The sequence below is a fragment of the Eucalyptus grandis genome, chromosome 7 (genome assembly GCF_016545825.1).
Source record: "Eucalyptus grandis isolate ANBG69807.140 chromosome 7, ASM1654582v1, whole genome shotgun sequence".
NCBI classification, from domain to species: domain Eukaryota; kingdom Viridiplantae; phylum Streptophyta; class Magnoliopsida; order Myrtales; family Myrtaceae; genus Eucalyptus; species Eucalyptus grandis.
This window is the reverse complement of record NC_052618.1, coordinates 9,636,736-9,658,072: the sequence shown is the minus strand read 5'-3', so window position 1 is coordinate 9,658,072 and position 21,337 is coordinate 9,636,736. Positions and strand designations below refer to the sequence as shown.

Below are 21,337 nucleotides of genomic sequence, written 5' to 3'. Positions count from 1 at the left end.
CAATTTATTTTTTACGTAAGTCATTTTCATTTGTTCTTGTTTGCGCATTAGTCGTAAAACTAGTATCAAAGCCTAGGGTTATTTTGTCTGTATGCAATTATCGCTATGGCTTCTAGAAAATTTGAGTTAGAGATCTTCGTCGGCAGGAATTAGTTTAATCTGTGGCTCATTAAGATGTCAGCGTGGTGGGAGACATGGGGTTTGGATTTAGCGTTGGAAGGAGATGATGACTTTGAAGAAGAAAATAATAATTCGAATAATTTGAGGAAGAATCCCTAGGCTCGAAGAAAAGAATCCTCTATTGTGGAAGCCAAGTATCTGAACTGAAAGATAAGAAAAAAATTCCTCAACCATCTCATCATTTCTTCGCTTTGGAACCTTTAAACGAAGGGAAAAAGTATCCTCTATCATGGAAGCCAAGTATCTGAACTGAAAGACAAGAAAAAAAAATCCTTCAACCATCGTATCCTTTCTTCACTTTGGAACCTTTAAATAAAGGAAAATAAAAATATGAAAGAATCATCTTGCACTAAAGAAATCTCTCTCTCTCTCTCTCTCTTTCCCCCACCACCTTCCCTTTACGGCTCCTTGTTTAGTCTTCCACCACATTCTATGGGACTTCGACCCCATGTCATTTCAAATGGATCAATATTTGATCAACACATACCGGGTTCTATTCAACTGGATTTTCCCAATTTTTTGGCCCATTTCTCCCATCGATCGAGAAATAACTCGCCGGCCTTTGATAAGTAAAGATTTAATGAAAAGAAATATATAGTGTCTTGTACTAGGTTCATGATGACATAATATTCTTCTTCAAATAATAAGGTAAATATGTTTGAAACATCTACAAGACAACTGGAAAACGCGTGGTACGTCAGTCGTGCATGCAAGTGGTGGTTCATGGAGGAGAAGCACCTTGCAAGATGCAAAGAAACCGAAGAGGACGTTCCTACTTTCACTTTCCTTATAAGGAAAAATGAAGCAAAAATGGTCCTTAAAATTTGATTCAATATGCAATGTTACTTATGAACTTTTAATTTGTTAAATATAGTGTCTAAACTTTTGTAAATGTTCAATGTAGTCCTGAACTCTGAGTTACTAATAAATGTTCAATCTAATTCCCTAACTATATCAAATTATTTAATGTCATCTTTTCGTTAATTCAAGTTAATGGAATACGTGACTTCCATTCCATTAAATATGAATGGTAGACAATATATATATGGATTATCCACGTAAAATATTTATCTCAAATTAGGAAAAGAAATTTGCACTTGGGATATTTGAAGTCCCTAATTTGTTTTTTTTTCCTTTTTAAAGTAGACGGATAAAAGATGGATATATTGACTCATTAATTTTAAAAATCCAACTCAGCATATAATATAATAATCCATGTCATCATATTGTTGTTTGAACAAATAGAATGACTATATTAAATATTTACCAATAGTTTAAGGGTCACATTGAATAAATTAGAAGTTCAAAGATAACATTGAACATTTACCAATAGTTCATGAACCAAGTTAAACAAATTAAAGACGACATTGTATATTGGACCAAAGTTCATGAATTATTTGTATTATTTTTCCTTCCTTCTACGAGGCAACTGTCCTTGATTGTCTATTGCACTTCGATACCTTCACAAAGTCTATTAAGAGGCACAATGTAGCCGCGCCATTGCCTTCAAACCTTCCGATTGCCTTTCAAGCATGCCATTGCAAAAAGCTACTGACCTCGAAAACTGTTGGACGCTTGATAGCTTCACTTGAGGACATTGCCAAAGAGAGTCTAAGTTTGAGCCATTCAATATATATAGTTTTAGGTTAACTATGATATATTAGCTACTATATCAATTCTCTGATGTAGGACTTTTTTAATATAATGCAAATGTGCAACTCAACAATCTCCCACTCACTTAGGTGTGAGTTCAATATTAGGGATGTTCTACATTAATTCACATGTGAATCTCCACTTTGTTGCGTGTGAGGTCACAACAACTACAACAATGCCAACCTTCATCTCGAACTGCCATTGAGAATGCAATGTTGCACCACAACACTAGGCTGCTCGGAAACCACTGATCACGAGACTTCTTTCTTAAGATACTTACCAAATATTGATGCATATTGAGTTCCTTGAGATATTTACCAAACACTACACATTGGGAGTTCAGGGTGGTCGCCAAGAGAGTCCAAATTTGAACCTATCAACATATCTACTTGGAGCTAAAAATTTAAGCCAATAAGTTATAGATTAACTCGGATAAATTAACTAATCACACCACATCAATTATCCGGTGTGAGACTTTTTTAATACAATTCACACGTACATATTGACAAACGTCTAGCCTAACCTACAAATGACATATAGAAAAATAAATATGCTCTTGTATCGATATATCAAATAGTCATTATGAATAGCAAGAAGAAACTAGTAAATTTCTCCATGAGGTGCAACCGTGACAGCAGATGACAAAACTCAACGTCGAATTATGTTATCACCGATGGAGAGAATAGTCGGCCGGGGACCAAAAAGAGGGAATCACTAATAAGGCCCCTGATGAAATAGATTTGCCCTAATGAAAAAGATTTGCCCCTACTTTAGTCAAGCTCATTCCCTAAAAGAAATACCTGCCCTCGGAGTGGAATTACACCTGAGAATGAATATGATCTATGAATACGCATCAAAATATCTATGAAGGTTCTCGTAGATTTGGTCAGTAAACCGCGAGCCAAATAGTCCCGAGATCAGTTTTCTTTGCAAGCGCACTAGGCCATGACGCTGTGATGTTTTGATTATGACTCTAAGGGAGTTTGTTTTCTCTCTCTTCTTTCTCTCTATTTGGCTCTTTCTCTTGTTGTCTCTCACCGTCGCTCGCGGCCTCATCTCTGCTCCCTCGCCCTCCCTTGCCTCCACCATCCATCGTCTTCCAGACATGTGTGTCAAAACGTGTCAAGAAACGTTGACTGCATATCGGAAAATCCGACATGCGTTGACCACGTGTCCGACCGTGTCCTAGCGTGTTGACGTGCCCGACATGCTTAGACAAATGTCGGACATGACACGGAAGCACGGGCAACGTGTCCGTGCTTCATAGGTGGCAAGTGTGTTTATCTTTCTTGTCAAAGCTTGTGATCAAATCACTATACTTGAACATTCTCTTGTGGCCACTCCCATGAGCACACTTTTGTGAGTCTCCGGTGATTACCTGACATGTGTGAGATGGAGGGACCATCACACCAAATGGAGATTAGTTGGATGCTCAGAGAGTTCTAGACACCTTATTGATATAAAAAAGACATCTATCTATTAATCTTGTGACAATGCATAGGTTTTGAATTACATATATAATTGAATTGGTAGGGCGACTTCATATACGTGAATGCTAATATTATTCAAGTAAAGAATATCTTTTTATTCAAGTATATGATACCTAGTAAAATAGAAATTAAAAAGGAACTGCTGAAAAAGCTTGAAAGTGTCATGTTAATGTGTGCATGACCATACACAATTATATATTTAGTCCCAAATTCATACAAATTGTTTTACGACTAACAGCAGCCAAAATTTTTAAAAAAGCAACCCTCCTAATTCGGTTAGTCACACAAAACAGAAATAATTTAAACAATGGTATATAAAATATACTTACACATGTACTCCGAAATTTAAATAACCTGACATAAACGGATAGTTAGCATATATGTATAAATATTGTAGTGTCAAAATAGAGGCTGTTTTGTATTGATTGTGGATATAATAAAAATTATATTTAAAAAGGTATAAATTACATGTATATCCATGATATGTAAATTCTATACTGAAAAATAGATTATGTAGGACAAAAATTGAAGTATATCGATCAACGAAAGAAATTAACAGATTCGCATGGTGCGCTAGGAGGAAAGCCACCCTTGATGTCGAGTAAGCCCGAATTGAGTACATGCATTTAAGGGTAGAATCAAAGCAGCAGTGAACACACGCCTCAATTCGAGGGACAAGATAAATGACAAGATAAATATTAGGGGCTTTGAGCCCCTTACCTCCGGATCTCGGATCTCGGGGTGAGATCCTAACCAACTAGGTTAAGAGGTTACTTACAAATTAATCTGACATAAGTAAATTAATAACATCGTTAAAAACTTATGAACCGTGTCTAAATTTTTTTTAAAAAAAATACATAATTTTCTAATTTATTTTGACATTGATAAATCTAATTTATTTGGATATTACTAAATCCCTTACAATGTTGATAAGAAGTTGGTAATATATTAATCCATTCGTATGTTGGCAAAATTCTTCAGAGTATTGGTAGTTTATGACCACGCTTGTAAAATATCAAGAAGTCGGAAACCGAATCCTTCAGCAAGCTTTGAATCTTTTTTATAGAATTGCAATTTTCAAAGTAGCCGTTGAAGAGGTGGTCAAAGTGCCGTTGGACGCAAGATAAGTGGACCGCCTCCACCATTTCTTTATACTAACATTGCCTTTTGAGCTCTGCCGCCTCCAAAATGCTAGAACTATTCTGCTATCTAGCAATCATTTTCTCCATGAAAGCGCATCCACGCTGGACAAAAAGTAACTGCCTATGCCAACGACCCAGCTTCCGGGCGAGGGACCACAGCATGTCCCGTGTGGCATTAATGTACTCGACTTGGCCGTTGAACAATAAGGCCCGCTGGATATGAAAACCACAGATTTGCAGGAGATCGTGGACGAAGCACTGCGTCCCAAGTACAATTGAGGTGAGTGAGTTCATACATAGTCTTACGTTGCAAAAGATTTTTCAAGAATAGAAGTTGGTTTGTGAAAAAACACTTGTGCCAAATTCCTCGAGAAGACATTCTCCATTAATAACAATCAAAAGCCCTCTTTCTCTTCAATGCTCTCTTTTAGTCTTTACATTCAACCGCCAGGAGCAGGTAGAATTTTTTTTAATTAAGATGTTGGTTCTTTAGGCCATGAGAACAATTGTTAGGATCCAAGATGACAACAAAAAAGCTGTCATCAGTAAGGAAGATTGGTGTTAAGTTACAAACCATGACTCAATCATCTAGGATGCTATAACCAAGCACGTAGGTCATAAAAGTTAGAACCAGATGGCAGCATCTGCTTCTAACTACAACATAGTTTCATGTGCAAATCTTAACTTCACGTATAGACACATCAATTCATCTCAATTTATTGTTTATGAAGCAAGGTTACACAATCTGGAGAGAGTGATTAGATGAGACTATAAGAAGTCCTGGCTAAACAACGGAGAAGTTAATCACAAGAGCAAATATGACATTTTTGCCTCGTCAGTTTATCCTTGTTTAAGGACAATAATTTCAAGGGGTCATCTACTGCAGAATGATGGATGAGTAACACCCTACCCATGGCTTAGAAGACTCGAATCAATATGCATAGACACTTTTCATCCTCATAGAACTGAAAGTACAAAATGAATAAGATCAAATGAATGAAGAAGGATCTGATCATTCTAGCCATCATCTGTCACGCCCCGATCCTCCGAGCGCGCGCACATCCCACTCTGGTCGATACAAATGCGACTTCCCAGGACACGTCGCCGACCCATTAAATTTTATTATGCATGCGGAAGTGAAACAAATCCCCTGACAACATTTAACTTGGGATAGAAAAGCAGGCAATCAATCACAACCAAACAAGCTTTCTTATAAACACATAGGTTTATATACAACACTGGATTGACTATAAAATAGACCGGCTCAACAAAAAGGGAACTATCCTATGACCGACTTGTCAGACACGTTCACCAATTCTTCAGCCTCCGCCTTCCGAACTCCAGGACTTTCGGTCCTTCACGACCGTCATCTAGGGACCTGAAATATTATCCCACAACCGGGATGAGACTACGTCTCAGCGAGTCCTACCCTCTAAAACTCAATTAGGGAGAAAATACGCTTCAGGGCGCTCTAGCCACACAAATAGGATAGAGGACTTACCTCACCTCAGTCCCTTTCCTGCACGTCAATACATTTCATAATTCAACCAAATCCGATTGATCACAATGATTCAATTCAATCATATTATCTATCTTTCGATACCATCTATCAAACCAGTCGTTAATACGACAAATGCTCTTCAAAGCTATATTATATAGACGGTAGCTCGCTGAAGCTGTAGCATATAGATAGCTCACTGAAGCTGTAGCGTATAGATAGCTCAATGAAGCTGTAGCATATTTGTATATAATATTTACTCGACCAAGCTGATACATATATAAACAACTACTCGCCAAAGCTATCAATTCAACAATAACCCAAACCAATCCTCAATCAAATCAATCAATAGATTCAAACTGGTCCTACCAACCAATTATGATGCCAATAGCTGACACCGGGTATTTTCAAGTTAAATACCAAAACTTCTCCAATTTCACTTAATTCCACATTATTGGAATTATTAACCACAATCATCAATCACTCAATTTCTCAATTTAAACATACAATTAGCACAAACCGACCGCACTGCTGCGATCAACGCGAAATTCTAACAACCGGCCATCCCGGCATAATTTTCGAAATTATTAAATAATTAAATTTAATTCCGAAAATTAAATAATTAAATATTATATTATAATAATATAATTTAATAAAATAATATTTATAAATTCGAAATAATTAATTAATTAAAAATAATTAATTAGGGCTTAAACAAGATTACACTAATTTAATCATACAATTAGCCCTAATTAAACATCCATTAAGCTAATCATACAACTAATCTAATTTACATTAAAATAATCTAATCTAATCACCTAAACCTAATTAGACTAATCTAAACACCCCTTAAGAGTCATTAACTCACTAAGCAAGAATTAGAGGATAAACTCACCGGTTTTGCGCGCCGGTGAGTTCACGGCGACCACGACGCCAAGGCGGTCGATAAACCCCAAAGCGGCGACACCAACGGAGGCCGGGAAGGGCTTGAAAATGGGCCACGAAGTCTCCAAAACCTTGCTGTCTTCTGCTTCTGATCTGGACTGAACTGCAGAGAAAAAACCAGCAACTTCAACGGCGAAAACGGACCGATCGGAGCTCCAGCAAGCGGGTGGTTGGCAACCAGCGGCTCCCGGGGGTCTTGGGGATCTTGCTGGAGGTTGGGACGGGCAAAGGAATGGTCGGAATGGGGCGAAATAACAAGAAAACACGGAACAGGCGGAGCAGGGCGGAACCAGACGGTCCGGCGAGCGGCAGCTTCTCTCAGGATTTCGGGACGATCGGAGAATTGTTCCGGCGAGCGTCGAGGTGATCCGGAACGGTCTGGATGTCCTCGTCACGGACGTGGGTGGAGCGTTCGCTGATTCATCCGGGAAGTCAACTTTTTACTCGGATCATTGGCGAAAGGTCGGCTGGAGCAGAAACTGGAACGAGGAGAAAACAGAGGAGGAAAACGGCCGACGATGGCCTTCCGAGCGTGCGACGATGGAGGGGCTGGTGCTGCTCGGTTCCTCTGGTTTTTGCTGAGCTTCTCTCCTTCAACAACAATAGAGAAAGCCTTAGAGAAGAAGCTGCTTAAGAGTGGGGGTCTCCTTGGGCTCTCTAGAGCTCAACACTTGCCATCTTCTCATTGGCTTTGCCCCCACCATGACACCACATGACCTCAGCCACTCTCTCTCCTCCAATCTTCCTCTACAAGCTTGGCAATAGGTGCAAAATGTGGTGTGCCATGGGAGCTACGAATTTTGGACATTCCCCCATTCAATCCATTCAATTCTCTCTTAATTCCAATCAATTGAAGCTCAATTGAAGCTCAAATAAATCAACCCATGTGTCCTCGGCCTTCTCATGACATTTCCCGTCAAATGATCCAACTTGCATCCCGAAGATTCGATTAAAACGGCCCTCTGACAATCCCGAACAAAAACGACATTACTTTGCTTTTCCACCAAAAATCTTGGTTTGTAGAAAAATCTTCTGGAGATGAGTCGACATTCCTAAAATGAATTGTGACTTGACAGAACTTCCAATTTCTGTAATCGGGTTCAATTTCACGGTTAAATTCAATGCGGCACGGCGTAGCGCGTCATAATCTACCAGGTAGCTTTTAGGAATTTTCTGTGCAATTGACCCGTGGTTGATTATTTTCAAGCCACAAAGTGCATCTTCGACACATTGGCGACTCTCAGTGTCGTAGAAATCTCAAAGTTTCAAATACGGACACGAGGGTACCAAAACGATAGAGAAATCGGTCTAGTGCCGATCAACAAGAATTGTGCAATTAGGTGGAATCACCCACACTAAATTATATGGTTCGTTGAATCGACCTATCTCCGGTCTCTAATCGGTCCGTGCCGTAATGACCCTTGCAGATTAGTACGGTCGAGCGGTCGTTTCTGGTCGAATTCTCAAGTCTATTGCGTTCGATTCCTTAACGGCTTCACCTGATAGACTAGTTATCTCGTGAGCGGCCAACTCAGAGAAGAGAGCTATAGGCGTGAAGATGAAATGCCCGACTTATTTAATTGAAACCAGAATTGGAAAATCGGGATGTCACATCATCTGTCATACATTCCGAAAATGCTTGTCAAACACATAGCCGCATCAGCAATGCTTAATGATGCATGACAAACAGTGCAATGTGGAAGAGTCACCATTCCATTGAGTTTTCGGATAGGCAAAACATGAGAACAATATGTGGATGTAATTCTTCTGCACATGATCGCCAACCCCAGCAGGACATCAAGCTCGCATCTTTCAGTAAGAATAACACGAGATGCAAAACCATGAATTGAAATGAGCTTTGACATTGAAGAAGATAGCTATCCATCCTCAATTCAGAAGAACCAGAATCAAAATCAATCAAATACCTTGAATGCAGGCGATTCACTGAGAATGATCCTGCAGAAGATGCTATCTTCGGTCGAGCACTTGTCCTTGGATCACGAGACAAGCAGAGTTCAGAATTGGTTTACTAAAAGCTCAACAAACCAACTATCTCGGGCGTGAGTCTATCCAACGAATTGAAGATTCCCAAATGCAAAATTTGAAGACTTTTGTCTGCAGAATTGAAGAATCCACCTCTAATTGTTTTGATTTTTCCAAAATTTTAAGAACAACAAAGCATCTTTTTGGTGAGTAGTTAGTTGACATGGATTTACAAGGCGGCGCCATGTTAGACCTTCAACAGTGATTTTGGACGGCAATTGAATGGGGATCAAATTTGGGACTTAAGTGGAAGTTGATTCTTTCTAGACAAAAAAAAGTTTTACTCAGAACAGAGAGTCAACCTAAAGTTTGTGCTTTTTTGGGGAATTGAAACCCTTTGTTAATACATCTGTTTTGATATGCAGTCCTTGATTTCATTCTCGTGGGACTAACAGCCAACTAGTGCCATCTGAACACGTGAAATTGACAAGGAACTTGAACACATGATATCACTTGCCCACGGGCAATAAAAAAGACAAGCAAGTTGAGACAAAATCCATCTAATCTGTGCTTAATCCACGACTTGTAGCAGCAATCAGAATTGTAACAGAGCATACAAGACTGCAAATCATGATTGTTTGATGACAAATTGACTTGATCAAAATGGCATCAATCCATGACCAAACTAGCCTCAAGTTGGCATGAGATTCACCATATTACTTTCCTAGCATGAATATATACGATCCCATAACCAAACTAGCCTCAAGTTGGAATCAAACTCACACCCAATCATGGGATATCAAGACATGGTCAACATCCAAGGATTGATTTCAAGTATAATTTAATTCATTCATGACATAATATCTTTTCCAAGCGAACGTGAAATTTACCATAACACAATCTTATGTCACTGCACATGCTTACTTGAGTGGAATAGCATCAAATGAAGGATCAATGGACTTTAGCCCAGGGCCGCAATAGCTGCGAATCTGCATGTATTGACAAGGTTCCAGCAAATCCAAAGCAAGTTCAAAATGGAATGCCTATAATTTTCAATGAAGAAACAGAACACAACTAGGCTGATAAGACCAAAATTGATGAAATCCCTAGTAATGAATGAAATTCTCAATCAAGACCTGGAATTACACATTTATTTAGTTCAGGAATTTCATCAAACATGTGGTATACATTTTGGCTAGGGAGCTTAGATGCAAAAGTAAAGCAACGATTCACATCCAAATCATTGCAAAGGAAATGCAGCACATTCAAATCATTAATACAGCCTCAATCACAGTCCATTTTCACATAGACGGTAGCAACAAGGCCCAACCTCTGCCTCATACATAAAGCAATGGAAAACAGAGCATATGCAGTTTGGTTGAACGAAGAATGATTAGCTATAGCGATTGACCTTGGATATGAGTAAGGAGATAATGAAAGCAACGTCAAGGAATGGAATCGACAAAGCAGGCAATTATGACCAAAGTTTGAGTACTGTGGCATTTCAGTCCTCGGAACTGTTGGCAATCGGATAGGTGATTAAATTATTGCTGGTGGCCAAGCTTCCCTCCCCCCACCAACGATAATCTTCTGTCCGATAATCTTCTGTTGTGCTCCTTTAGTGCTGTTGACGCAGATGACCATCAGTCTATCATGAGCATTCCAATGAAATGAGAAACATATCTTTGAAACATCATTACAGAAAGCGGTGGCGAACTTCAAGGAAGGAAAGGACAGAGAGTATATGCCTTCATCTGCCACATTGGAATTCACAACCAAATGTGAGTTCTAGCTTCCCCGAAAGATATTTCCGGTAGCGCCAATAGGTTGCAATTGGTGTTGTGCACAGTACATTGGCACAAGCGCACACACTTGAAGGATCAATCAGGTTTAAGCAATAGCTCTTATAAATAAGCCTTAAATGGTGAGTGTCGAAGGGGAGAGAGAGAGAGAGAGAGAGAGAGAGAGAGAGAGAGAGAGAGAGAGAGAATATTGAAATTCTGTTGGCAAGTGTCCTCCACGCAATATTTGATGGGGCCTCGGTGACCAGTTTTGTTGAGAGATTTCCTCAAATCTGGCTAGTCTACCATATCACCTTTAAACGAAGTCAGTATTCTTCAAATTATTTAATATTACAAAAAATAGATGCCCTGAGCTTTGAAATCGCAAGAATCATGGAATTAAAGTTCAATTAACATCAAAATTCTCTAATTCAATAATCAGACCAAGACTCTCATGGCAATATCAAGCATACAGACATCAATTTAATCATGCAATTGCCCTCCAAACATGTGAAATTGACATGGAACTTGCACACACCATATCTCTTATCCATCTAATTATGCTTATTCCACTACTTCCAGCAGACATTCATAATTGTAACAGAGCATATGATGCAGCAAATTGTGATCCTTTGATGATTAATCAACATGAAAATGAAGACATATCTTCCTACAAGTACATATAAGTCTACTTGATCAAAATGGCATCAATCCAGGGGCAAATTAATACCGAATTTACACAAAGCAATCACGGTCAGCATGCAATACTTTGATTCCAACATATTCAAATTTGGTGATGACCCCAATTCTCGCAAATTGGCATGAGATTCACCATAATGCTTTCCTAGCATGAGCTTATACGATCCAACAACCAAACTAGCCTCAAATTGGAATCAAATGCACACTAAATCAGGGATTTTAAGACACAGTCAGCATACAAGGATCGATTTCCTGTAGAATTTAATTCATTCATGACATAAATTCCTTTCAATGGAACATGAAATTCACTACCCATGCTTACTTGAGTGGAATAACATCAATATCAAGGACCAAATGACATCAGCTCAGGGCTGCAATAATTACAAATCAGCATGCATCAACAGGTTGTAGCACATCCAAAGCAAGTTCAAAGTTGAATACCTATGATTTTTAATGGAGAAACAGACCTCAAACGCGCTTATATGACCAGAATCGATCAATAATCTAGTAATGAAGGAAATTCTCAGTTAAGACTTGAATCAAAATACAAACTGATTAAGTTCGGGAATTTCATCAAACAGGTGATTCGCATCCAAATCATCACAAAGGCAGTCGGCAAGTTCAATCATCAATACAGCCTCAATCGAAGCCGTTTTCGCACAGACGGTAACAATAGCACTCAGCCTCTGCTTCGTATAAAAAGCAACGGAAAATAGAGCAAATGTGGTTTAGTTGAAAGAAGAATGATTAGCTATAGCGATTGACATCGGATACGAGTAAGGAGATAACAGAAGCAACATCCAGGATTGGAATCGTCGAAGCAGGCAGTCGTGAACAAAGTTTGAGAGCTTCGGCATTACAGACCGAGCTGTTGGCGATCGGGAAGCGGCGACGATCAGCAACGAAGCGAGAGGCAAGGATTCGAAAGAAATCTCCAAGAGAGAGTGACTATGAATGCTCAGGAATCACCCGAGTCCCTTCAACCAGGGCTAGAGAGAATTTGTGGAGCTCCTTTTGCGTGTGCGAAGGTGGCTCTGTTTATGCTCTGGCCCCACTCTGCAGAGCGCGCCGAGCCTGATCTCGAAAGGGAATCGACTCAGATCGTTAGATGTAGAGAGAGAAAGGAAGAGAGCGAGTGAATTCTGTCGAGGGCCACGTGATGAGGCCTTGTTAGCCAGTGAATTCGATCGAGAGAGAAGAAACCTGTTTTGATCTTTCTCATCAGACAAAATTATTAAAAGTGTACTTAAGTTGGTAAACTCGTGTGTATGGAGTTGATCTATTTTGTGAAATTCTTGATTGAGCCTGAAATCCGGTATATATAAAACAGTAAAATTGATTTTTGCACATTGAAACGGCATTCATATTTAATAAAACGGCTTTTGTCTTTTCCAGATAAAATTTGAAGAGCAGAGAAGAGTAAAAGTATAGGTAGAGAATCTCTTGGTAATTTATTACATTAGGAATGCTTTTTGCTTACTAAATGCCTTTGCTATTGATGAGTTTAGGAGCAAAATTTCTTGTTAATAACAAGTAAAATTGACCTTATGAACGAGAAAATTTCAAGAGTAACTTTCTAAAATACTAATCATGAACATCACATCTCAAAATATCCAACTATCAAGTAGTAAATAGTTAGTGAGAATGAGAAAATATTTACATTTTTAAATTCGAATAAAAACAGAATTATTTCGTTCTTGGTAGTTATTTTTGATGAAAAATTATTTGAATATTTCGTTTGCCTATTAATGCAGAACCACCATTTCGATACAAAATGGATGCAATGCATTCGTTAGTGTCCATGAAAGACTCTTCAGAAATTTAGAGGAAGTGACTAGGACTCATTAGTAACTCTTACATGCTTGTCAATTAAGAGACAATGTCTAGATGGACAGTCATTTCATTAGAATCGTGCGTTGATAGCAACTCTACATTCTCAGTCAGAATAAACAAGTGACCTCGCTCAGCACGGCCTTAGATCCAAGGGACAGGAGATAAACCAGAGCAATGATTATTGGAGGAAATAGTCAAGAGACTTTGCGGGAACTGTACAAGATAACCCAGAAACATGATATCATATTACCGGACGCGTTATTCTATATTGCCAAACACCATTTTCTACTGCAGAAGTCCCAAACGAGAAGTCATCAAACCTATATTTCAATACTTCTTCGAGTTTATAACTATTGAACTGCAGAAGTCCCAAACGAGAAGTCATCAAACCTATATTTCAATACTTCTTCGAGTTTATAACTATTGAACCTTTGGTAGCGTTTCCAGTCGTCAAGGCCTTGGTCCGGCGCCATTCCACAGCTTACTATACACAAGACTTGCAAGGATGGGAATTCCACAGAGTATTTCTCAGCTAAGATGCCCCTGATTTTCGGCAACTCGAAAAGTCTAAGAGCAGTTAACTCAGAGAAGGTGATTGTCGTACCGGTTGCTTCTTCACATTCTTCATGGCCAGCAATTAGTTTTATATCTTCACATGACTCTACTACTAGCTCTTCGATTTGCCCGAGAAATTTCGCCGTGAAGGTTGTGAAAAGAATTTCCAAACGGGAGCACCTCATGGCCTTAATTTGTCTCAAGTTTGGGAACGGGATATTTGGGAGACCATCGGACTGCCAAATATGCCTCAAGTTTTCGAGATCATGCAAAATCAACCTCCTCAATTTGCCACTCTTTGTATTTGTCCCATCACTTTTGTATATGATCTCAACCAAACGGCATGATCTCACTTCTAGGAAGTCGAGACAAAGCTGCAATCTCTTCCACATGTGAGATGGGGCAACACATAGGAGATTGTCACAGTGCTCCAATCGAAGAAATTCTAGTTTGCAAAAGGAATCATAAGGAATTTGATTGTTCCATAGCTCTTTGCACCGAGCACCTTCAATTTGTAGTTTTCTTATACTGGGGAATCTAGCCTACACGAGTTTAATGTGAGAAAGGAGGATAAATAGCACAAATTATTAGATTGTTCATTCTAATATGAAATGCAAGAATATAGATGAACATAGTAAGGGATAGAGCAAACCATCTCATTGAACAATGGTTGTGATGATTCATCATCCCCTTTAGCTATCCCCTTAGGAACCACTTCCTTCATCTGTGCGCAATTGATAATCCATAGGCTCTCAAGTTTCACTAGAGTTGTGGCCATACAAGTGGGGAAGAGATATCTTAGGTTGCAGCAACTGCAAACACGGACTTTTTTTAGACTAGGAAAACCCAAAATCATTTGGGAGTCACTCTTCACCGTACATTTCAACTTTCCTGCTTCCCTCACCATCTTTACTTCTGATTTGGGGAGCAATATAGTTGTTTGCGTAGTATTTGCTTTTGTGGACCCACAATCAAACAATGATTCTAGAGAGGGACAATTTTCAATCTCAACAATTGTTAGGTTGTGCAATCTCCCTATGATTGTGGAAGGGAAGACATTGTGTAGCTTAGAGCAATATCCAATAGAGAGGGTGGCTAACTTGCAGAAGGAATTTTCCATAAGTTCACTATGCCATATTCCTTTGAAGGATCCTTCTGACTTAAGCTTTAACTCCTCCAAGCTTGGCAAACTAACCTGCTCACAAGAGCTATGCGTCAAATTGTAGCTATGAAAAATTTGTGAAATTGGCCTATTCCCAACAATCTATCTAATGTGGTGGAAGAATGAATTTTCCATTAGTGGCATCTATCTAACAAATATAGTTATAAATTATGAACGCATTTTAATTAATAAAACCAAATAAAGATCTTCAAAGAGATTTGATTACTTGACTTGCAAGCATGTGCCTATGGCTATTATGGGTATAATCTAAAGAGAAGGGATTTGTACCTTTTGATCAAAGAAGTAATCGAAATAAGCATCTAGCGAATCTGAAGTAGTGGTTACTGACTCTTTCTTTCCATGAGGATATGAGAAGAATTTCTCTGTGGGACAGCGCATTATAGATAGTCGCTTCAATAGTGGTAGCTTTATAATATCATCCGTTCCTTCTTCATCCACAATCACCGTCTTCATATTTGGACAATCCTCCACTTTAATGTCTTCAATTTCTCTAAGACATTTAGCCACAGACATTGAAAAGAGAAATGACAGCCCCGTTTCACAGACATAGAGCTCCTTCAAGTTTCGAAATATCGATATTCCTTGTAATTGTACATCTTGTTTCAACATGCGCCACAAGTTTGGCAACTTAGATAATGCCAATGTACTTAGTCGAGAGAGAATCTCGACTTCTCCAGTGACTTTTAGCTCCTCCAGGTCGAAAACTAATTCTGCTAATAGAGAGCTCGCAATTTCCATTGACTCCAAATTTGGTAGCTTTAGTATCCAATCTTTCGGAATACTCAATGTGGATTTAGATTCTTTTATCTTTAGTGATTTCAAACAACTGAATTTTATTGAGGGTTCACTGTGGAGTATCTTTTCTAGGCCAAGGAGTCCAACCATCACTAGGGATTCCAAGCGAGGCAATGAAACCTAACAAAGCACCACAATCAAACTCATTAAAGGTAAGTTGCAAGTAAATCTATTTTTAGAAAAATGCTTTTAGAATTTTCTTGTATTTGGATACTAGAAAATGACTGAAACTCTCAGGCTAAAATTCAAGAAAATGAATTTCTCTTCCGTAAAAAGCAAAATCATTTTCAAGAGGATATCCTCACCACTATCATGTTGCTCCCGCGTGCCATCATAGTTGTTATCTTTGATTTGGCTGATCTTCAAAGCTATGGCCATAATTTCTTTTCTCTTTTCTTTTGAAATCATCTACTGATCTTCAAAACAACTGTCATCGTAATTGTTATCTTTTCTTTCGTTTTTCTATTTTGACCTTCAAAATTAAAGACAAATTCATGTCGGAGTTAAATTTTTAATAAATTATTTGTTAACTTATTGCTTTTCATTATGAACAGGTAAATATGATCTATTTGGGTTAGTTTCTCTCAAATTGTGTTTTCAGCAGAACCAAATACAAGAAAACAAGAAAAATGAATCGCCAGGAAGACATTTTTCAGCAACAATGAATTTTCAGCGAAACAAAAGAAACTTAAATATATGAATGAGTTTGATGTCTCTTAAGAATGTCAAAAACTTAATTGAGACGAAGGGATGACAGAAGCAGGACGACGTTGACATGGTGAGATTGGCATGACGTGTTAGAATCAATTGCTAACTTGCGTGTAGGTGAAACATGAATTATGTGGACTTTCTTTGTTATGTGGCTACTAGTTCGCCTTCTATTTATTTATTCTCTCACTTTCTTCATTTTGAAATTGTTGAATTTCGTGCATTCGTTTAAGATTCATTATGTATAATGTTTTTTCTTCTCATTAAAAATGTTAAATAAGTAATCAATTAGTCATAGTATAAACCCATGCTAAAGCCCAAATAATTAGTGCAATTATCTAACACTGAAACAAATTGAAAAAAAAAAATCATAGGAAAAGGCTTCCCCTAGCTACAGTTGAATGTAAATAAAAATGTATGGTCTGTGTTTTCTTTGAAAGGATTTTTTATGTGTTTCAAGATGTACAAATAATCAAAATAATGCAATATTCAATGAGGCTCGGTGAACACCAATATCATCTTATCCTAAATCCCCCTATAATAGTATAATCTAGGTATTGTTTGCAAGATTAAGAATTAAAGAAATTTATACCCAGAAAATGCAAAAGTTACCTGAATTGGAGCATCCTCAGCTCTAGTGCAAAAGCTCGTCATTTTTGGTAACTTACGCAAATCTAGACGTCGTACATTAGGTAACTCAATCATGTCATCAACATCAACTTCTACTTTTCCTGCATCACCTGTGATAATGGCTTGTAATGAGTCACATTCACATATTTTGATCTCTTCCAAATGTACACGTCTTTGCATCTATAAGAGGAACTGCAAATTTTTCAATTGGTGGCACTTTTCGATACACACAACTTTCAATTTGTGGAAGCAATCTGGTGTGATAGGGCCATTGCATATCTTCTTTAGATTAATAAGATTTTTGAGGAACAAAGACTCTAAATCCGTAAATGCAGTGAGAAGGTCATTTAATGAACTGATGATGTACTTGATTGAGGGGCTGTTCTGAATGTCGAGATGCTTCAGTTGTTTAAATCCTTGAATGCACAACTCATGAGCATTCTCCTTGAAGTCTCCCAATCCATCCAAATACAAGTGTTGAGTTTTCTGCAGAGTTTTCTGAACCCATTCTTTTGAGAGAATACCATCGCATCCTTCCAATTGGAGTTTCATGGTTCTCAAACCACGAAATCCCCTTCCGTAAGTATTTCCTATGTTGATCCAAAATCTAATCAGGGTCCCAAATGGCAGGTCATCATCCTTTAAGAGTACGATGGGATCATGAATCGATATTTCCAAAGAGGCTAGCTTTCTCAAGCTCTTCAACTCAGCAAGCCTACCATTATACGATTCCGTTGGTATTTCATCATCGACTATCCATTGACTAAAGCTTCCCCTCATATATAACTCTTCCAAGTGGACTAAGCCTTTCAAGGCACCAGGCTCGATTATCATAAGCGAGTCACAATCATATAGATTCAACGATCTCAGATTCCTAAGTTCCCCGATTTCTTTAGGCAGCTTAGAAATTTGAGATCCTGCCAAGCTAAGAATTTGCAATGTTTTGAGCTCGCCAAGAATTGCCACATCGTCCACAATGCAATAGTCTAAGTATAATGAGTGGAGGTTCCTAAGGGTGCCAATCGAGGAACGTAAATTGGTGATATGTATGAAGCGAAGATATAGGACTTGGAGCTGCTTCATTCTTGTGAAATCAAGTCCACAGCAATCTCTCACATCATGTCGGTGTATAGGTGCCTCGAACAACCCTATCTGAGACAACACGAATATCTTCAAGTCGGGAAACGGACACCGCATTTTTTCAGCAAGGCTATCACCGTAATCATTAACAAGGCATATTGCCCAACATTTCTCAAGCTTTTCTTTTGGCCACGAAACACAATAGTTGTTCATCATTAAGGAATTCTGACTTCTAAATGGAGCTGAGACGACCACCTCACTATAAAGATCATGTATGATCACAGTCTCCATGTCATCACCATCATCTTGCAACAAACAAACAGAACGGAGGCTATCGAGCATAGTATTCAATCTATTTCTTGAATCTTCTACCGTGTTATTGAATCCCTCAAACAAGCCCAACCCCATGCCTAGTCCCAGCAGAAGTTCGACTTGAATGGTCCCACCAAGAAGACCACAGAGCAAGAATAAGGACTTGGCGTCCTCACTCTTCAGATGGTCATTGTCGCGACCTCTTTTTTTTCCGCCGCAATCGGGTACGAGCGCCTAAAGGAGGCTAATGGCTCGGTGAATTTGGTTAAGCCAGGACTCTCCCAAGTCCACCAATTCACGACTTAATGGTCTCGAGTTTTTAACTTGTAAATTAATTTTTAAATTGGAGTCGCCACTAATCGATTTGGGGTGGGTTGATTAGAAACCCAGTGAAGTATCGGGAGAAATACTCACTCCCCTCATGAAGAAATTAGAATCGGGGACTTGATTACACTAGTTAATCACTAATGCCCTTTCGGTACCTAATCTTGTTTAAACCCCAAGGTTTTTGGATGTTCGAGGGATTTTCCATGCATTTTGGGAGGAAAAATATTTTTGAGTCATTTTCTAATTTTTGGGACACAAAAGGGATTTTTCGGGGCTTTTGGTATTTTTTGGAAAAATACAAGTCTTTTGGCTTTTTCTGAATTTTTTGGCCATTTCACGAATTTTTGGCTTTTTTGGATTTTTGGCATTTTTGGAAAATATGAAACTTTTTATTTTTTTTTTTGATTTTTCGGAAAATAAAATATTTTTAAATATTTTTAATATTTTTGGAAAATAAGTTATTTTTGATTTTTTTTGATTTTTTTAGAAAATAAAACATTTTTCAACATTTTAAAATATTTTTCGATTTTTCTGGAAATTAAAACATTTCTTAAATAATTTTTGAAAATAAAACATTTTTGATTTTTTATTTTTGAAATAAAATATTAATTTATGTATTTAATATTATTTTATATTAAAATAATATAAAAAAGGACCCCAGGTCAGATCCGCGGGTTTGGGTCCGACCGGGCCAGCGATCCGAATGAGGACGGGCCCGCAACGCGGGCCCGACTCGGATTTTTTATCTTTTATCTTTTTTTTTTTTAAAAAACGACGCCGTGGCCGGGCGTTTGGGGACGCCCGGCCCGGCCCGACTACCCGCCCCACTTTCCTGCTCCACAACCCGGTTCCTCCGGAACCCTACCCGACCCGGATCCGGCGCATGACCCGGCTCGCAGACCCGGAAATCGCAAACCCTAGGGTTTGCGAATCCACGGCGCCGAAGGGGAAAATGGGAGGCTTACGGCGGCAACGGTAGCGGCGGCGGTTACGGCTGCTACGGCGACGACGGCTACGGCAGCGACCAGGACTAGACGGTGACGGAGGTGGCGACGGCGACGGAGGCAGCACATTACCTGTTCGCGGTGATGGCTCGACGAGGGTGGGGGATGACAGTGCGACCTCCTCCGGCGGATTTCTTCTTCTCCGGCGTCTCTCTCTCTCTCTCTCTACTCCTTCCGGCGGGGCTCAGATCTGAGGCCGCGAGCCCTCGGCCCCCCTGAAGTCTCTCAGTGGGGTGTCCAAGGGCTGCGACTCGATCTGGCTCCCTCTCTCCCTCCGTGATCTCGGTGCCCGCTCTCTACTCCCCCCTCCGGCGAGACTCAAGATCTCCGGCGGCTCGTCTTCGGGCCTCCCCTAAAGTCTCTCAGGGGAAGCTGTCGAAGCTTTACCGTCGGTCATGTCCTCCCTGCCGTCCCCCTTCGTCGAGGATGGAGGGCCTATTTATAGGCGCGGGAGCGGCCGGTCGGCGAGGCTTCGACCCGCCGGTTGGACCGCCGTCCCATCCGCCATCATCGCCTCCTCCAGTCACATCCCGTCGACGCCAACTGCTCCTCTGCTCCGCACGCGATCGCCGTCCGCTCACGCTTCTCCGGCGTCGCGCCTGCCCGCGCGTGCTCCTCAGTGGCGCGAGGAAGAAGACGACGCGGAGGGAGCCGGGCTTGAGGTGACGATGGGCCAAGGCCCACGCGGGGAGAGGGGGCTGCTTTTTTTTTGCTTTCGCTTTTCTTTTTTTGTTTTTTTGGTTTATTATTCGAAAATTAAATAAAACAAAATAATAATAAAATAAAGCCTAATTTTTAGGCGTCAACAGTCATAACTCAGCTTTACTATGGTTTCTATATTTGAGTCATCTATTCTTATCAATGCGTCTTTCCATGGAGACACAGGGCCATATTTCAAAGTGCTTGCGACGGAGATAATCAAAAGAGGCAAACCTAGGAGCTTCTCGACCACTTGAGCTGCTATTGCTTTCAATTCCTCGTCTTTGAGCTTGTCGCCGACTATCTTTTCAAATAGCCTGAAAGCTTCCTCGTTGTTTAAACCTTCGAGACGAAATGTTTTATCCGCATGCATCTTTTGCTCCAACACATCTTTAAATCTTGATGCTAGCAGCAACTTGCATCCCCTGCTCTGGTCTCCCGCAGGAATTCCGACCGCCTTCAAATCAAGTGGCCCCCACAGTTCGTCCAATATTATGAGAACCTTCTTTGTCGGATCGCTCTGTAATTTCCGAAACAGAAGATCTCTTCTTCCAACTTCGCTTGGCTCGTTCTTCAGATCCAGACTCAAGGCGTAAGCAACGTCATCTTGGATTTTCTTCAAGTCTTGAGTCTGCGATACAGTCGTTGTGGCAATCAGGTGGAACAGTCTCTTCTTTTCCTGAGTTTCTTCTGGACTTCCTCCAAGAGCGTAGTCTTCCCCACGCCGCCGGGCCCGTAGATCCCAATCACTTTGAGCTTCTCATCATCCAGAGCATTCATTATGCCCTCAAAGAAGGAAGCTCGTGAATCGGTGATATTGTCACCCCGATCACTGGTAGA

General features: G+C 39.7%; 1 protein-coding gene and 2 long non-coding RNA genes across 4 annotated transcripts; all 3 read right to left on the bottom strand.

Annotated features, from left to right (window-relative positions):
• Nucleotides 1-5,630: 5,630 nt before the first annotated feature.
• LOC120295369 lies at nucleotides 5,631-7,535 on the bottom strand. The gene is made up of 2 exons (XR_005552725.1): nucleotides 6,859-7,535; nucleotides 5,631-5,843 (listed from the first exon to the last, which is right to left on the bottom strand). It is a non-coding gene; the product is annotated as an uncharacterized LOC120295369 (long non-coding RNA).
• A 990-nt stretch (nucleotides 7,536-8,525) lies between these two features.
• Nucleotides 8,526-10,598, bottom strand: LOC104452679. 2 transcript variants are annotated; one of them, XR_005552724.1, is made up of 4 exons: nucleotides 10,303-10,598; nucleotides 9,816-9,880; nucleotides 8,834-8,899; nucleotides 8,526-8,717 (listed from the first exon to the last, which is right to left on the bottom strand). It is a non-coding gene; the product is annotated as an uncharacterized LOC104452679 (long non-coding RNA). The 2 variants fall into 2 exon arrangements; XR_005552723.1 differs by having other exon boundaries at nucleotides 9,816-10,598.
• A 2,768-nt stretch (nucleotides 10,599-13,366) lies between these two features.
• Nucleotides 13,367-18,652, bottom strand: LOC120295419. The gene is made up of 5 exons (XM_039316547.1): nucleotides 17,058-18,652; nucleotides 15,210-15,857; nucleotides 14,412-14,954; nucleotides 13,595-14,301; nucleotides 13,367-13,524 (listed from the first exon to the last, which is right to left on the bottom strand). The coding sequence occupies exons 1-5, from the start codon at nucleotides 17,253-17,255 to the stop codon at nucleotides 13,446-13,448; spliced, it is 2,175 nt and encodes a 724-aa protein (XP_039172481.1). The 5' UTR covers nucleotides 17,256-18,652; the 3' UTR covers nucleotides 13,367-13,445.
• Nucleotides 18,653-21,337: the final 2,685 nt, after the last annotated feature.

Excerpts from the sequence above, each read along its gene's own strand:
- LOC120295419 (XM_039316547.1), bottom strand. The coding sequence starts at position 17,255 with ATGCAAAGACGTGTACATTTGGAAGAGATCAAAATATGTGAATGTGAC. Across the intron at positions 15,858-17,057 it reads CTGAGGATGCTCCAATTCAG|GTTTCATTGCCTCGCTTGGA; the intron begins GTAACTTTTGCA and ends GTGCTTTGTTAG. Across the intron at positions 14,302-14,411 it reads AACCATTGTTCAATGAGATG|GCTAGATTCCCCAGTATAAG; the intron begins GTTTGCTCTATC and ends AAACTCGTGTAG.